At 42.5% G+C, this 19291-nt stretch overlaps 1 protein-coding gene across 2 annotated transcripts in view; it reads left to right on the plus strand.

The window, feature by feature from the left end:
* Nucleotides 1-19291, plus strand: part of rspo2 (R-spondin 2) — a 55527-nt gene that overhangs the window by 9729 nt on the left and 26507 nt on the right. For both annotated transcript variants that reach the window (XM_076150225.1, XM_076150224.1), the window contains exon 3: nucleotides 13167-13355. In XM_076150225.1, coding sequence (XP_076006340.1) covers nucleotides 13167-13355 — 189 coding nt within the window. The remainder of the gene's footprint in view (nucleotides 1-13166; nucleotides 13356-19291) is intronic.

Consider the following 19291-nt stretch of genomic DNA (forward strand, 5'->3'; position numbering starts at 1 on the left):
AAGAAAAAGAAGACCATTAACATTTCTCAAATTCCTTCACTCCCCCCCTCTTGTTATACACTTGTATTACATCTCGTCTGACTTCTCCTAAACTGGATATTATTTGATTTGGACTGAGGCCAGGTCTCAGGAGCACCGGCCTTAGCTGTGTAAACAGCTGTCACCAGCAGGAGTCATAACTAATAGGTATCTGTGGACAGGGGTCAAATGTAGTTTACATGTTTACTAGCTAATGGCTTTAGAGATGGTACTGCCTTGGTGCAGTAATGGACAGTAGTGAAGTGTAATGGACAATGTGGAGCTGGTTATCATCAACATCAAACATGCATATGCATATGCGTGAGCTGAAAATAGCTTGGAGGGTTGGGTATCCTCCGAGGTAAAGGTCATTTTTGAGACGAAGAGAATACATCTTTGACTGTTTAGGGAAGAGGAGACAACTTCTGTGGTTGAATTGTGATTGCAGAGCTCTTTGGCACCCACCTTGTGCCTTGGGGCTGTGTGTGTAACAGCAGCCATTACATGACAACCCAATTTGCTGCTCGTTTGTAGCAGTAAACACTGGCATGTAGGCACCTGAGAGTTTCAGCACTATGAATCTGACTCCATTGCTTCCATGTAATAATACTCTCGGAGATGCCACCCAGGGGTTTTGGATGCAAGCCTGTCTCCTCAACTAAAAGCTCCCATTATCAAAACATCTAACACCTTTGTTCGAATCTTGTTTGCCTGCATACCCAAGCTCATGTTTTTGTGGCTCCGCATAAAATATTACATTTCCACACCCACAAGCACATGCAGTTAAGCAGTAATTTATTCTATTATTCTAACAGTAAAAGGGAATCAACAGCGTACACGCATTGTTGTCGTTACGGTCTTCATTCTGCCTGATGTGCTCCATTTGGGCATTTCAGGCCTGTGGAATATACTCATCCTGCACTTTATGAAAGCAAGCCTCTCTGAAGTGGCACTGCAGAAAAAATGTAGACTCCTGAGGGCTGAGTGTGGACTTTTAGAGCCAACACAAGCCGGTTTGTGTTAAGGAGCCCAGACATTGCCAGCCATTCTGGTCCAGTTTTGTGGTATTTGGAGAAGATGAGGCCAGATGTGACCCAGCACCTGCTAGAGGAGGAGATGACTGCACTTAGCTGCATAAACTCATCAACAAACTCACTATTGATGACAGCAAAGCCTTTATTTGTATGTGTGTATGTGTGTGTGTCTGTACCTGTAGGATGATGTGAACAGATTATTTTCTTAAGATTTTGGTCACCTGACTTCTTGATCTATTGTTACTTTACTGTCGAGTGGGATCATCTATCCTGGAACTCCGTTGATCAGTTGAAGACGTTTTTTGTGCCCAACTATGCTGGTTTTAAATTGGCCACCTTAACATCTCAAAGAACCAATAATTTAAATATGAAACAGACAAATTGTAAAACTATCAGCACAACCTATTTGCTGTCAGCTGCTTCAGTTTCAAATATCTGTATTGCATCAACCTGAAAATGATTTGCATACTTGCTTTGCAGTGTTTAACCCTCTAATCACCCTGATAATCCACTGGTGGTGCAGCCATTACTCTCATAGGAAACAGACGTCATTGAACCAAGGAAACAAGGCAGGTTGTCTGGGTTGGCTGTGAAAGATCTAATGTAGATATTGGCTCCAGTCCAGTTTCTTGGAGCGACTTTGATCTTTGAGTATTTTTTTTTGTAGCAGGCAACATGTGTGAAAGTGAGACAAGGTCTTTGCCACTTCTCCCCCGCGGAGAGCTCCACTTTTGACCCGGGCGATCACCTCAGATCTCCCCGCTGGCCTCGGCGGGCGAAGAGGGGTGTGAGGTTGTATCTAGTTAAAGGGTTAATGAGGTAGAGCTGAATAGCAGACGTTGGTTCGGTATGAAAAGAAGAGGACTGGAGGCAGTTACTCAGCACTGTTTTTTCTTGTTCTCATTTTTCCTTTATTTCATTATTTGCATCTTAGCTCCATGTTTGGTGCCATGCACTTTTCCCAGAGAGACAGTGTGGAGACTAGTGGGTCATATTTTCCCATTATTATCTGTCGGTGAGGTTGAGCCTCTGGAAGTGATGCTCTGTGACTATGGTTATTATTACTGCTCCTCCAAACTAATCACATCTTCTGCTTATTCCAAATGAACCATAAATGGAAAAAAAACAATCAAATAAATGATATTGATGTTGAGCAGTAGTATCAGAAAGCAGGTATGGAAATTTACTAAAGAAATGTAGAATGTATTTCCAATACAAGATGCTGTATGGAAGATGGATGGATGATTCCTTCAGTGCTGTCAGTCAGTGATATAGTGTAGAAAAACTTCAAAATGTCCTAGATTTCTTTTCTTTACAACCTGTTTCATCTGATGCCCTAACAAGTGCAGCAACTCCCAGCTGGATTTGCGGCCATGTTGCATCCTGTGGCAACATGGAAGAGTCTACATCCAACTCTTTGTTTTTCAGCTGTTGGAGCTGGGAGTTAGGATGGGTTTAGTCAAGGTGATGATGGGAGAGGGAGAGGGAGAGGGAGCACTGGCTGTGATGGTCGAGAGACAGAGCAATGCTTCATGGGGTGCAAATATGCCAAGCATGCCTGCTCTGTTTAGTGCTCCTTGTCTGTGATCTGTCCTCTTTTTCCTTCTGCACCAACAAATATCCATGGCCAAGTCTCTCAACAGTGTGTGTGTGTGTGTTTGTGAGTGAGTGCATTACTAGACTTCCAGCACATTGAGCTACAGGTGTGAAAATTAGGTGTGAGGTTTATGTGTGATAAATTGCCAACATGTGGGCTAATCGGAGCCACTCCACCTTTCCTCCACCCACCTTTTTCTCTTTTGCCCTTTTCTTCACTCGTCTGAGGGAAAAACACATTTCTCTCACAGCTTGAGTGGATTTAAGGGAGCATAAATATTGAAATATTCAAAATTCCAAACTTCCCTCCATTCTTTTTCGGCTCATTTCTTTTATAGCGCTGCCTTTACTTCAACCGTAGCTTGCTGTTGCTTGCATGGCTGTGAATTTGAGTAAGATTCCTGGTCGATGTCACAAGGTTGTGGAAAATCGTTCAGATAGCAAATTCATTCGCTAGATGGTGAAGACAAATCAAAACCGCTACATGCATCTGGGCTATCTTTCCACTGTCTTCTGAAGGTTTGAAATGTCTTTATGGGAGGACATTTTGGCTCTATTCTGAAATTTCTCCCTTAAGTGTATTTCCCATGCAGCATCACTTCTGCTCTAGTCGTTTGAATGCCTGTAATTCTTTCTTCATTTCACTGCTTACTTCCTTTAAAGTGTAAAGAAAAGAGTTAATTTCTTCAAGTAAACCAGACAACGCTACATGTTTACGCATGGTTTATACCTTCACTTCGATATGGGTGTCGGCCAGTGAATATGATATTTGATGGAGTTCTTCGTCTTTGTTTCTTAGTTTCACCTTGCAGCCAAACATACTCGGTAGATTTGAATAAGCCTGGCACACGGTGGTGCTGTAGCAACCACTGTAACATTCTAGCCAATGACATAACAGTCAATCAGGCCAAGCACTGCCAAACGGAACACATCACTGCGCTCCTACGACTAATATCTAAGGTTCATTATACTCCATATTAATTTGATAATATTGACCAGTCAGTTTTTGGGCTATGTCACATATTTCAAACAAAGAAAGCCTTAACATGTCAAGATATTCATGTCTTTAAGCCATTTGATACTGGAACCTTTGACAGTAGGTGGTATTAAAGTCAGATACTTGAGCAGATGATTGAGTCAAAGATGTTGATCGAGGAAAGGACAGAAGTACAGCAATAAGGAGGGGAGTGTGAAGAAGAGCAGATGGAGAAATGGGCATCACGGCATCATGACAGAGGGGAATATTGATAGGAGGTATGAAACAAGGGATGAGAGACGTTAGGATTCAAGGACAGAAAGAAGAGGCAACACGTGAAGGAAGGAGGACGTAAATAATAGAATATGAAGGAAGAATGAAAGAAAGAAGGAAATACGTTACTCACAGTAGGTACAGTGTGGATACTTAACTGACTCCATTGATCACTGTATATTGCATTATATCAGGATTGAGTGACCTTCAGTTTGTCCACTTCCTGGTCTCCTTGCACTAAGTAAGACAACATAGATTTTCCCTTCAGTGCAACAAAAGTTTAATGTATTTTGAAATGGAAAGTAACAAAGCACCGACACATTTTTTATTGCATTGTTTAAGCCATATGGACAGTGACTGTGAACAGTGATGCTGTTGTTTTCAAGCCCTGGTTGAACTGTAAACCTTTTTTTATGGGACTCCAGCCCACAGGGAAAAGCTTGACCACCACATCAAGCTCATTCCCTCCGTTGTTGTTGTTTTTTTCAAAATCTGGGCCCAAATGCGACCACAGACCTTTCCATGGCAGTCACATGTCTGTTTTTTTAAGGTTATTCCCATTTTAACTGTCCATCAATGTGACAGAATGTGGGAAGACTGCAGCACATAGCATTAGATCAGGTCAGTCGGCTTTTTCTTTCTTGTTAAATTGTCCACAAAGAGGAGTTACAAGGACTTTTTCCAAAAACCAGGGACTCCAGATGTGGGATTTGACCAAGGACATTCGATAACGAAGTCCTAATCCTTCTTAAAGATATTAATAAGGAAACAAACTAACCTGAGTTCTTTGTCAAGGGAAGAGGTCAAGAGTGATAGCCATGACGGCGGCACTCGGGCAGATGGGTTAAAGGTGCAGAGAGCGTTTCCAGATTGACTCGGAAACTCTGCCGACGTCTCTATCTGCACAGCTGCAAGTGCAGATAAAAGACAGAAGAAGATGATAAATACATACAGGTTACATTTATTCACTATTTATTTTTGGAATTGTAAGAGTGCTTTACATTTGTCTTGACTTACGATCATGAGTGATTTGAACAATGTAGAAAGCAGCTCTGTGCTTCAATTCGGCATTTGTGAAGTTTAAAGGATTGCATGAAAAAGCCTTTATAGACATGTGCAGGTCAGTCCATAAGACCAGGTGCACAGTCGCTTATGTGGATGTAGCAGCTCAAGTACAGGAAACAACAATGGAGGATCATGTTTGTTTTTACTGCATTTTTATTATTCCTTCAGATAACCAAACCCATCTTCATCCTACGCACTCCTATTTGGATCTGAGCTTAATTGCACCTGTTGGTAGTTCGTCATACGACACACCTTTTTACAATTGGTCATTGTTATCAAGAAATTGACAAAGAAAACTTAGTAAAAAGTGCAAAACACATCCTGTATCTTCACCCGGCTCTACCTATACAGAAATCCATCCATTACTTTCAGATGCTCTTTCGTCTTCTTCTGCTGCTGAAAAACAGAGACAATCCCCTGTTAAAACATGACCTCGATGGTTGAGGTAATGAGGCCCCCATGGCGTCCTCACCTGCATCTGACTGCATCCCGACCTGCCGAATTACACCAAACTTAAATGACCGTGTGCTGCTGTTTTATTGTGCATTAAAAAGTGTAAGTTTAAATTGGCTCCCATTTCCCCACTTGCCTGTTTGAACTGAGCGCTCTGTTTTTTTTACCATTCGTCGCTACATAAACCGCCGCGCTTTTCAAGTGAACATTCAAATCCGCACAATGCCCACCTTTGCCCGGTGGATCTGTGTCACAGGAACACTTTGGCCCCATTAATTCATCTGACAGCAAATGTGTTTGCTCAGTTTCATGCTGCAAAATCATTATAAGCAGCAGAACTGTCCTAAATTATAAACATGTGCTTACAGTACGATCTGTTAAAGTAAACTGGGGGGAACAAAAAAAAAAAAAAACGTAGCTCCTAAAACCTGACTATTTCCAGCTGGAAAAGACTCAGAGAAAAGTCCAACATATTTTCTGCTAAATTGGAACAAAAAAATGTGCCTTCAGTGCACGGGGTCAATGTTACCCCCACACCCCCGGTCGCCTTCTGTTTTTTCTCCAGCAATTTCTGAGCTTACGTGACTTCCAGATCCTTGACAAATAAAGTCACGGGCCTGAAATGTGGCCGGTTTGATGTCATTTTCCACGTCCCGGCTTTTAATGAGCTTGAACAGTGTCGAGTCGTTACAAGGGTTGGTGAACGCTGCTTGGATGGGCTGACAATGGAAGTCTGGATACTTAAGGCGGTTTGAACAGATCCAGAAAGTGGTTGTCATGTGTTACGGTTCGATCAGAGGCCAGTCGACTGCTGCGCTGCCCCGCGTCTGCCCCGCGTCTGCCCTTTTCTCTCCCATGCTCTCTGCCTTTCTCTTAAGCGCAGCAGCAGTAAGCTTATACCGTCGTTTCGGAGGGGGGGAGGGAGTGGGGAGGTGGCAGACAATAAACAATAATTGTCTGAGTGCCACGAGGAAAGCATACATGTAATTCTGTTGGTAAGTGTGATGCTTTCCACATGAGAGCAGAAATTTTGTTGACCTGCTGCAGCTATGCAACTCCAAATTCTGAGGTTTCCCTTTGCTGTGTCTTTAACATGTGTCATACAGAGTTAGTTTCTGTGGAAAGGCAAATCATTTTTCGCTTTTTGATCACAGCAAACTTTGTCATATGTGCACTGCTGTAAGTGCTTGTTGTTTTTTTGTTTTTTTGTTTTTTTTTACACAAACAATGGATGGTACAGCTGCTGGCTAGCTGCAGTCATAGCCGGTATTATTAGATTTACATACCGGGGGCCCTTGGAGAAATGGAGGAGAACTGGCGAGAATAGGAACAGTTGTGTTTTTGTAAACGCTCATGTCTGCCCATGTGTTGTGTTTGGAATTCACTACCACATTGTAATATTGCCACAAGTTTGTTTATGAAAATGGTTGGCAAAATTTTCCAGATCAATGGTGAGTTGACCTACAGCATAACACAATTCATCTAACCGTAGTGGTAAGAGGCTGAGGAAGCGAGGATTTTACTCGAAGGTGCTTGAGTTACGAAAGAAATCAATTTCTGCTTTGTAAGGTTGTGATTGAGTTGAGTTGAGTGTGCGAATAAGGCGTGTACGCACTCTGAGCAACTTAGTACATTTACTCAGGTACTTTATTTAAGTACAAAGTTTAGTACATACCCTGAATGTTTCCTGTTTGTACTGCATCTACCACTGTAACTATTCCAGATACCTGATAAAGCATCAACAATTTCATATAAAGTAGAATTTTTAATGCAGTATTTTTGTGATATTAGCAGCAGCAGTGATATTAGTGCATGTACTCATGTAAAATATTTGAATATTGCTATCGCCATTTCAGGAGGAGGAGATGAATACATGAATAAAAACTGAGTGAGGGATATGTAAGTATTAGAATAAATTGTGCTCTTAAAGAAATACTTCAGATCAGATTTGGTCCAGAGAGATAATATTAGTTTCTCAGCAGTCTGAAGTCTAAGTCTTCTAAAATATTTTTTCATCGCCACTTGCCTTCAACAGCTCAATTCTATCAAAAGCCCTTTCTAGTTCTCAATGTTGAGTGCAGGGTTATAAAATAAACAAAGCTGATTTGCCATGTTTGGGTTTTGGGTTGCAGAAAGTTGGAATGGGTCAATGTGAATGATTTCATGGGTAGCAGTAGGTGAATGAAAAGCAGGAAGTGAACTGGCCCTGGGTGGAACCCCCTGCACTGTAAGTGGGGGCTTTGGCAGCACCGAGCTCAGTCTGTCACGCTTGCTTTGGTCTCATAAAAACGTACCTGAGACGGAGTTTAGGTTTCTGCTGAATCTCACTGCGGCCCCTAATTGGTCTTGAGTTGCGTTCAGAACAAACCTCCCAGCAAGCATCCTGCTGCTGAATGAAAGCATTGCACTCCCAACACGCGTCATCCCCCAACACTGTGAGTGTTATGCGTGAATGAAAATCCCAGACTTCACAGATCAGATGCTAATCAGTAAATTTTGGCTGTCACATTTCACAGTGTAATGGCGCAATGGATTACATTAACGCTGTTGATAATAACTACAAAGATGATTGATCCTTTTTCTGTGTACAAACATACCCAGCAGGCCTAATCCCTTTAGACTCCTGGAGACTGTGCAGCTTTGGTCTGTCAGACACCAAAGTTACCAAACATGATGACATCTTTAATCAACATTCCAAATAGTCCAAGAGACGTTCTTTGACCAAATCCAGTGTCAGAAATGTGTCAATTAAACTCCTCCTTTAACCACTGCGAACCGCTGACTCTGACCAGCGTAGATGGATGACAAGTAGACGATGTATCGATGTATTCCTGCCCGTATTGTTTTTACCACATTCACAAAGCATTCATTGCACATTGTGACATGCATCAAACATCACAAACTCTAATAAAGAGACTCATCTTGCTCTCAAACTGCTAAGATCGCTGTTTTGGCAGTTTGTAGGAGGCGTTCATAAACGGCAAACGCTTAAGTTTTCCTAAAATCCGAACGTATTTTTCTCCATGAATCATCCTCCACTCAATGAGCTGTCACCACATATCGTTCATGGGTGAGGGATGGGATATGTGGAGGCTTCTTCATGTGGTTCCTGCGCAAAGAGCGATGGCTGAACACTACATCAACCCTGTCCCTCGCAGAAATGACAGTGAGGCAGTTAAGGATGCTAAGGAGTCCTTGCGGTGGATTCTTTAGTGATGCTCAAATAGACCCGGGCCTTTGTAAATACAATACTTGAGGCTCAAAGGGATCTTTAGTCGGCTGTCAGAAGTGGGAACTGTGGAAATGTTTCGTTTCAAGTAATATTTATTCCGTGGTTGAAACTGTAAACGACATTGGTTTATCATGAGCGGGGAGTGGCGTTTTTAATGGTGTGCACACTCCTTTTTCTCCAAAACATGCATGGTAAACCTGGTCTCCATAATCTCACAACGACCACGTCAATGACCAAGTCTGGGTCACTTTGGTTTCGCTGTGACTGGCGGAGGAAACACAAGAAGAGGCATTACATGATTTGTGGAAAAAGATTGAAAAACACAGATGGCAGCCGCGCATGTTTCAAAATACGGTTAGCGCCGGGATGGATTGGGTTTGAATGGATCGGCTCGTTGTGAAGAAATAAGGCAACGGTTTATGCAAAGTAAAGATTGCAGCCGTAACTCAGAGCAGGGAAAACACAGCAGTAAATACACAGCTGGATATTTAGCACATGTAAAATGATCTACAGAAACTTCAGAGCGTCCAATTATATCCATTTCACTTTTTCTTCTCCCTGGTGTGATTTAAAACATGGCTTCTTTTCATGCTTTGGTGGATTTATATAAACACTTGTTTCAATAAAGCACGTCGAAGGCAGAAATATTACTCACCAGCCTCTTCCAAACAATTCTACAGTTTCATTTCTGCAGCAAAGGGGTTATTTTCTTATTTCATCCCACCTCAAATCACATTCATGTGAAGGAGTGTTTTCTTTAAAATGGCAGTCACCAGATTGATGTAAAGTGTGGTAGACGTTTCGCCGGTGGTTCAGGACGTGATTTGGACCGCGCCGCTCCAGACACTGTGAATTGTGGCATCCCTGCTGACATACCTGTGGGCTGAACTTCCAAAGCCTTCCACAGACACACTCGCACATAAGCTTATCCAAAAACGGCTCCCCGAGATCAGCACCAAATGGGTTTCTCTTCACCGTGCAGTGTTTCCTTCGCTTTTTTCCCCCAGTCTAATTCCAGGATGTGGGATTCTGCTGGATTCAAGCGGCATATGATTATGTTATCCTCAATCAGCGCGCATTTGCAAGATTAGCAACCAGCAAAACAAATGTTTGACAACTAAGAGCGGACAGCGCCTTTGAGCCAGGCATATATGACGAGACATTTCAGCGATTGTAATTTCCCTCCTGAGAGTTTTTGTTAATGAGCTCATGTGATCACAGGAAGCTTTGTTAGCATGCTGGTAATAGTTATAGAAGTCCATTTTTATCGTGAAAGACAAAACACACTGTGATAAGACCGTTGCCGTACCAAATTCCCAACCCCACCCCCCATCCCTCTGGAGGAATACATTTTCCAGCTTCACAGTTCCTTACCTATGCCAAGTTGGCTTTCCCCCCTTTGTCAGTGTTGTGTTCAAGATTGGAGAGGGTGGAGGGGCTGAATGTGACCAAGTTAATGTGTATGTCAGTTTGCTGTAAACACATCCAGACTGTATAATCTACAGAAATATATGGTTAAATATTGAGGTTTGGTCTAATGTTTCTGTTTAGTTTTACTGAATGGAAAGATTGACAGAATGTAGTATGAGATACTCACTGGGTTACCAGTATATTAGGTACACTGGCACAAACCAGTTGAACCCAGTGCAGTGTTGAATGCTTTGTAGTGCCGCGCTTCTCTACCTCTTGTGTATTTAAAGGGGTGCAGAATTTAGAAACACAGTTCAATCCAATGCAACACCAACATTAACTACAGATGCCCCGTAGGATCACAGATGAATCAATCAAACTCTTGACAAAAATCTCACAAAGAACCACAAATATCTGATTGTGCCAAATCAACTAGTAACCCAAGCGGTGTATTTGAGACTGTCTAAACATAAAATGTTAGAGTTAATGAGCAAAAATCTGGTGTCTGGTGGAAAAATGAAGAGGAAGACAAAAAGGACAAAAAGAGATTCAGCGGTACAATAAAGTCAAATTGAGCCTTGAGAAATTACTATTGAATTGAGAGATGAACTGTCTTGGCATAATTCAAGTTATAATAAAACAAGTGCAATCATAAGATTGACAGTTGAACATAAAATACAGTTATCCGTCTGAGTTTTGGAAGAGCTGAAACTATTCATCGGGCGATCAGAGGCAGGACTGTTTCATTTCTCCTTCATGTCATGAGGCGTGAGTGCTGACTGGAGATGAGCGATCAGCAGGCTGTGTGATGGATAAGGTTGGAACGTGCATCCCCGCGCTGCTGTGATCGATGGGGTGACGGTCCAAACGTCATCCCTAAAGACCATCACAGACACTTTCTGATTAGTACTTAATCTCACTTCCATCTATCCGTGCTCCAGGAGAAAACGAGGAGCGTTTGGCAGAGCTGCCGCACCTCTGTGCTCCAACAACAGGATCGCAAAAAGATGAGTCCAAGTCAGCCACTGATATCCGCTGACTGATTTTCACATGATTACAAACTGATGCTTGCACTGGGCCCACTTAGCGCACTTTCGTCTGGGTGAATCTGTTGGGGGAAATCTAATATGCCGATCCACGGCCAGTAACGCAGGCATGCTTCGCTCCGACTCCCAGGATTTGTCCAGTTTGCTGCTGCACAGTGTTTTATTAAGCATTGTGGTAGGTCGCTCAGTTGGAGCGGCACAGCTACCCTGTCTCTGCTTGTGATATTTAAAACTTGGCTTAGATCAATAGAAGTGTCTCTCGTTTTGCAGAGATTGGATTAGCCCAAGGACATTTTCCTGTAAACGGGACGCTAAGGAGTTTACATTGAAAGTCACTTATTGTGGAACGGACCGTCTTTTTACTGGCTCCTTTGTGTTCCTCAGGCAACTCGAGCCGAGGCCAGAGCCACTGCGGTTTTGGGGGCTTTCATCGGCTGTCTCAACACAATCGTTCAGGAGGCCAGCTCTGACCAGAATTAATGCAATATTCACATTCATAACCAATCAGCATTCAGATATTGAGAGGGGAACCAGAGTTTGCATGAATGACAAATTGTTGAATTGGACATTTTTACTATGAATTAGAGAATATCCTGCTGATATATCTATTATGGTAGTTTTGGTTTGTTCTTGCACTGGGCTTGTATTCTACTGGTCAGCCCTCCCACAGTTCAGACTGTTGCCTCGGCTTCACCCTTGTCTTTATTATCGGTTGAAGTTGAGGTCATCCACATTTGTATAATGATGGTATGGGCTAAAAGTATCCCGCTTTTCTGTTACCAGGACAGGATAAGACGCGGTTTTTGAGCCACCAGGGTTGTTGTATGCTCCACTGCAACTGGAGTGAAAAATAAAGCGGCATTGACGTTATAATGGAACAACGGCTTGATAAAAATATAGTATTTTCTCAAGGACACACGCTTTGCTGCGTCTTTGCTTTTCTGGCAAACTCTTATTATGATAAATTGTGTTTTAGAAGCCAAATTGTGAGTATATAGTAATGTCGTTATAGTGCAGCACACGTCTAACCTCACTTTGTTTTAACAAATTAGACTTCTTCATTCGCTCTTTTTCTCAAACTATCAAACACGCTGTAGGTCACAACTTTCCAGTTTTAAAGTTATTTCCAGACTCTTCTAAAGACTCTTCTAACAAACAAGAGTAAAAATATTCCATCTGCCGCACAATAAAGTCAATTGTTAACTCCTTTTATTAGGTGCGACTCTGTTCCATCAACCAAACAAAGACGACAACGGCACATCTCCTCTTTTCATCCCGCTTTGAATATTTAAGTGTAACGTAAACACTTTGTTTAATGACATAAATCCACAAAATTACACATGCAAGGTTTTCCAACAGACAATGTCACTTTAAGGGAGGAAGTAATGAAAGAATAGGGAAATAACAGAGGGAAAGAAAGTGGACAGACAGATGGATGAAGAAAAGGATAGTAATGTAGTGATATGTTATGAATTAGTCTCACGGTGAATGTAAAATCTGTAACTACTGCAGCTGATGAGATAAACATCATCACACAGGCAGAAACCGACTGTATTACTCAGCGGATTGGAGATTTTTCATGCCAGCTCGATTGACTATGAGGAATCTTGAAAAGCGTCTAAAGGGTTTTCACACCTACACTCTGTCTGGATCTGCCTCGTACGTGCAGGTTTTCAAGATGTTGTCTTGAAATGTATTCAAATCCAGCATTTAGCTTGCATAATTCTGGCCCCGATGATGCCTATGAACCTTCAAGTGGTTTGAAATACCACTTAAATAAAACAGCAGAAAGCGTTGACCTGCAGGCTTTTTGAGACTTTGGCGGAGGACAAGTGTCTTTTGTGGAAAAGACTGAGGCTTCAATCCGTGACTTGAATTCCATCATAAATGCAACAGACTCAAATGTAAAAGCAATGATAACATTGGAAGCACAACATCAGGATGGTTTTGCTGCAGCCAAAGTTTTCACTCTAGAGTCTGTAACGTTGTGTATCTATTTCCATCCCACTAATCACCTTTGCTATTTGCTCCCCTGTGTGTTGTCCTGTGTGTGTGTCCTGCAGCTAGCTATGGACCGTATCCCATCTGTAAAGGCTGCTCAGTGTGCTCCAGGGACAACGGCTGTGTAAACTGCCAGCCCAAACTCTTCCTGTTTCTGCGGAGGGAGAGGATGAGGCAGTATGGCGAGTGTCTTCACGACTGTCCGTCCGGATACTACGGCATGCGCAGCCCCGACCTCAACATGTGCTCCAGTAAGTCCACATTTTAACACCCCCGCCACCCTTCCATTACACTAGAAACACACACATGCACACACACACACACACACCCTGCTTTCCCTTTCCCATAACACATGATTTATCGTCAGTTATCCAGACACACATACCTCACAATTTTGAACGCCTCATCTGTCCACACAGGTGGATGTAAGTAGTGAAGGGTTTTCTTTGCTGGGTCTCCCTCTGGGATTTCATTCCCTTTACACCTACATTACCAAACTTCCTAGGTTACAAGGATGTTTGAATGCATGAAATCAAGGTGCAAATGCAACCAAGATGCATCGCACATTTTGCCAAACTAGCTCCAGAGGTGCACAGACACTTCATATCTGCACTTGCAAAAACTAGACTCTTTGGCTTTGTGCATCAATATAATGATGATTATATGTATATTAGCATCTGGGCATGTAACTCACTTCTTTGACAAGCGCCTGCAGAGCCTTCATCATTGAGATTTTCACCAGACAGTGTAAATGCCTGGCAGTCGTAGTACTTTTTGGACTTTTAACAGGGAGCCAGCTGAGGTGTCCATAACCGCCACCAACAGCTGTATAACTTCCACCATGTTTGTTCAAGACTGATAAAAAAAAGCAAAGCGTTATATTGCAACCACAAATATTAATCTGAATGATCTGAATATATAAAAATAACAACTCTAGTAAAATGTAATATGATCTAATTCCCATAACAGCATATTTATCAGTGATAAAATCATACCACATAGTTACAGTCTTTGTTACAGTTAATCATCACACAGTAACATATGTTACTCTGGTGGAAGTGCTGTATATCCACTGCACCAAATGTGTTTTTTCACTATGCTGCTCGCATGGAAAACATTGTTTTGGTTTCATAATTTAAACCACACCACGCCTTTGGTCTCACACGCTATGGATTATGTTTTACTATCAAAAAACCCCAACAGAAATTGAAAAAAAGAAAAGCGGACACATTCTCATGATTCTTGTTAAAGAATAACTCTAAAATCCAATTAATGAAACGTCTCCCACTTCTCTTCATGTAGCACCCGGCTCTTATAACCTTATTTTGACATGGAATTCAGTCTGAGAGTGAGAAAGAAAGTCTTTATAGGTTAACACAGAGCCCAAGGTGTTGGCTGAGTGTTTCATATGAAAACAGAGAGGAACCTGAACTCTTTTGGCTCCTGGAGCCAAACTCCTGACAGACTCTCTAACATGAAGCCTCAAAGGAGTGTGTCCGGACTTTAAGGCCCTCAAAATACAAGCATGTAGCAGGCGCAGCACAAAACATACATCCTGCTTGCCCAATCACACCACCCCCCACACAAATGCCCCTGTTGGTTCCATTCATATATTGAAAATGAAACGCATTGGAAAGCAGTACTGATCAACTTCATATGTTGGCACCATAAATGCCAATGAGCGGTAAAAGTGTAATTACTGCTATAAAGTTTACTCTGTTAAATCTTTGTACGATCAATAACAAATATATAACATGTTAAAGCAAAACCCAAGCAAACGTAACTTCTCTCGCCACCCATGGGCTTGGAAGTTAAATGCAAAAAGTTTGTAGTGGGCTGAGAAACAACAGCAGCTTGGAGTCAACATGAAAGCATTTTGGTTGTCATGGATTCCCACTGTCAACTTCTTTACCAACATTTAGTACAAACATGTCCATAGATGCTTCTAAAGCCATTCCGACAACACAATACATGTATCTGTTCTTGATTAATGTGTACAATTTCCTCATTTTTAGTTATACACTGCTTCCTTTCGTGTCCTTAACACAACCTTTTTGACAGGCGCACACACACAAACGCTCACAAACTCAACTGGATTGTTTGTGATGATCAAGACGTAAACAGTGTATTTATCCTTGTTTATTCAACATTGGAGTTGTGTGAGCATTTTAACCAAATGCGTGGACAGATTAGATTATGCTGCAGATTTCATTCATTGACATACATACTTATTTTATTTTATGTCTTGAAAATGTGCGGTTACTGTTGGAATCAATTGTAGCCAACATAAATTCAAGACCACGACAGTAAACATCCCTGGTCTGTGAAACTAAAAACCTATTCCAGCCACCTTCCAAACCTGCAGGAGGTGAGAGTTTCATTCTCAAGAGATAGATTTTGGATGTATTACTCCAAAGAATCCAATGTTCCCCTTTTTGGATTTCATGTTTAAGTTTTGTTTTGTCATTTCCTGTAATCGTCAAACCTTTCCCACATATGTCAATACCCAATTCCAGAACTTGGTGTGGGAAACAAGTTTGGGTCGGAGATGTGATGTTGTTCTTTCTTACAGTAGCACTATGTTCCTTAGGCTGATCAGATCGGTGTTCTTCTGCCTGAGTTCCCTTCAGCACACTGCTGGTATCAATTGGATGCCCCCAGCTAAAACACTTCCTCGTTGCATTGCTCACATGTAGCCACACATACATGTTCATCAACTCTCCCCACAATAGAGGCAAAGGCCTAAGGGCGTGCAGTCATTTCACCCTATTTTCATAAGTCAGAGAAAATTGGAGGAGAAAGACATCTTGTTCTCTGGTAAAAAAGTATTTTTTCAAACTTTAACTCCACTATCCTAACCGCTGTGCCGGGTAAGCTTTGAGTTTAACTGATACTGATGTGTGGCAAGTTAATCTGAATCCCTCTTCCTCGCAAACTGCGCATAGAACAACATCTTGTATTGTCACGTAGCATCAGATCTCAGAATGAGACCCACTTTGATGTGATCACAGATTCAGTCATGGCTCTCTAATCCAGTTTCCTATTTGACCGTCATTCTAAGCTGCGCTCTGCATGTCATTTTCACTGAACAGTTCAGGTCTGTCCTCTCTAACTATTGGCTTAGCTTGAAAGCTAATTGTCAGGTCAGTGGAAATTATTTTCAGGCTCTGACTGGCAACTGGTACACGAGGGTTCAAAGCCACAGTGGACAAATGAGTGTCCAAAGCAGTGAGGGTCCCTCCTGGTTTTCAAAGAAGCCTGGAACGTGGCATTACGTCTCTGTTATCATGAGCTTTTAAACCAGGCTCTGAAATCACTTAGAGAGCAGCTGCTTATTATTACACCAGAGTTTGTCTGTGTGATCTTATCTCATTCAAGAATTTTTTGGGAACTGCCTGAGTAAAGGAAAACAAGAGCAAGACGAGCGGGAGGTTTATAGACTCGGCAGCCCTCAAGCTGAAACCTCAGTTCCAGTGTTTCTGAAGCGGCGGTGGAGGATCGACAGCCAAGTGACAGAGAGAGCTAAGGGTGGATGAAGGGCAGAATACACTGATGGTGTGATGCTAAATATGCTAATGTAAATATGCTCATATTTATCATCTTTAAATCGGTCTGTCATCATAGCTGGGTGGAAAAACATCTGAAACAGCATTTATCCATGCATGTATCCATCCATTTATCCATGTTCAGGGTCACAGGTTGCCTGGAGTCTGTCCCAGCATGCACTGGGTGTAACCAGTCTATAACTTGGCTTCTACGCAAACAAAATGGCGAGGATTTTCAAAGTCCACACAGACAGGCTTGAGTCAGGTTGGAGTCCAGGAAGTTCTGACAGTGCTGCTAATGAGGCACCACACCACCCTGCTGAAACCCAGGTTAACCAAATGTGTTTAGTCTTCAGATCCACTGTATTAAAGAGAGTGAGACACTGTGGCTCTTTATAGGGGTGAGTGAAGTGGTGAACATTGCCATATCGCAGCTTAGCTTGATCGGTATGTTACAATATTCAGTAAAATACTCAAAATGTAATGTCTCATGGAGCACAACATACTGAAGCATATGTACTGCTACACTTCAGCCAGATACCCAGAGACACGGAGGTCACGATCCAAGTTTCTGTTGTAATTGCTATTTGTTGCGTAAAACGTATGCATGTACATACAGTATATTTTTGACGTGAAGAAACTCCTTCCATATGTAGTAAATCCAGTGAAAGAGTTCTTATCAGCCCTAACGAAGCCCCACAACAGTGTCTGTGGCTGTCAGCCTAGTGCTCCACAGAAGATTTGCTGCAATGCTCATGTAGTATTTTGCTTAATAACGACTAAATCTCTGAATGTGGCACAGTCACGCTCAGGCTTCAGTCACATTTCAGAGCACTTTGGTTTTTAACATACATTCCCAAGCCAAAGCACATATCTGTCATTCTGAATCACAAGCCCTCGCTGGTTGAAAGTATTATGTGCTGAAGCGTGACTATCAGAGCTGCCTTTTATAACAGAGAGTGTTGATAGGGTCAGAATGAGAGCGAGGTTGTGCTCAAAACTTCCTCTCTGGGGATGTATTATGGTTTCTACTGTGAGAACCCAAACCCCCCCCCGCCACAGACACACTACTCACTGGCCACCAACCCAGTCGCCGTTCGTTCCTCCTCTGCACCGTGCTTTAAAACACGCAGAATCCCCCGCCGCTGTTCACTGCCAGCCAGCATGGAAAAGCAGCTTGATCAAGGCCTGAGATTGCCAATATCCTGGAAGCATGGTTTGAATATCACAGCCCGTTCCATGCCAGCGTAATGTGCCACTAGAGACTTTGTTGTCGGATGTAATTTTTTCGGAATGTCATTTGTAATTTCTGTTTTTATTGCATCTCTGGTATTGAGAGAATCTGTTACTGAATCCCATTGTTGTATTTCTCGGCTGCTTTGTCACATCATATTAGGGCTTGAGGTTTTTCCGGGTGATTGGATATACCTTTTCCAAGATCTTTTGGTTTTAAAGTACATGATGGGAATATGCAGGTTTGGAGTCATGCATCTGGAGACTCATCCAAATTGATCCCAAGGCAGTGTGAAGGAACTACTGAGTATTATCACAGGCTTTGCAGCCATTCTCCTCCTCTTATTCTGAGCCTATGGCTATTTCCGTTGCTCGGTCTAACCATCAAAAAAGACCAGTTGCTTTTGGCCTTTGAGCTTTACCAAGGGACATTTAATCATCACAGTTTTACAAACCACATTGTCGGAGCGCAAGACAATACAATGGACCCACCAAACCAAGCCCTGCACCGAGGACATTACAACCAGACATGAAAATGAATAGGATTTTTTCTCCAAACAATGCAGAATTGTGCACAGAGGATGGGCTGTCTGTGCTTGACCACTGTCTGGAGCTGGAGCTGTCTTGAGCCATGTGTGTGTGCTGGAACGACCTGACACGGCAGCAGATCCATGTATATCATATATTGTGTTCCTTGGAGTGAATAAGCAAGGAGGAGCACTGACACATCTGTCATCTCCGATCGCTCTCGGGGAGACGCTGATTGACAGGAACACCGCCGCTGTTTCACCTAGCTCCATGGCGGTGTGCAAAGGAGCACCCATGTGGAAAAAACAGCACAGAGAGAATTGGGAAGAACATGGCAGCTCTGGCCTTTGGCATGAATGTCTGCCATCCACAGCTCCACACGACATGGCTGGGTGGCAGCGAGCAAGCCAAAGCTTCCATGTCAGCCAAACCTGGGCCTAGAGAGTAGGTCAGAGCTGTTCGACTCAGCTTGGAGGGGAAGGATGGAAAAATGGGGCTTGTTTTCCCGCTCACACTGCCAGGCCTTTCACGGCATGGACAGTCCTGCTACACAATATCCAGTCTGGTTTGTTTTCTGGAGGAGGCTGTGCCTTTTTTTGAAGTAGCACATATAACATAAAAGACTTTGTATAGGACACCAGATCACCAGTTTTCACAAAATATTTTAGCACCCTTACTTCAAAAATGCGAATATCTGTGTAAATAAATTGAGTGATTACACATGGCGTTGTCATGCTATAGAGCAACACCATTTGACTGGAGCTGACATGAGGTTTCAGTGTCCATGATAAAATCGGTGGGTTCTCAATCCAGACCACAGCAGAGGGACCGGCTTCTGCCAAGCATGCATGATTAGATCACAAGTGACGCTCTGTGACTCA

Source organism: Genypterus blacodes, unplaced genomic scaffold, assembly GCF_046128005.1.
Source record: "Genypterus blacodes isolate CSIRO-AG114 ecotype Tasmania unplaced genomic scaffold, CSIRO-AGI_Gbla_v1 ptg000052l_1, whole genome shotgun sequence".
Taxonomy (NCBI): Eukaryota; Metazoa; Chordata; class Actinopteri; order Ophidiiformes; family Ophidiidae; genus Genypterus; species Genypterus blacodes.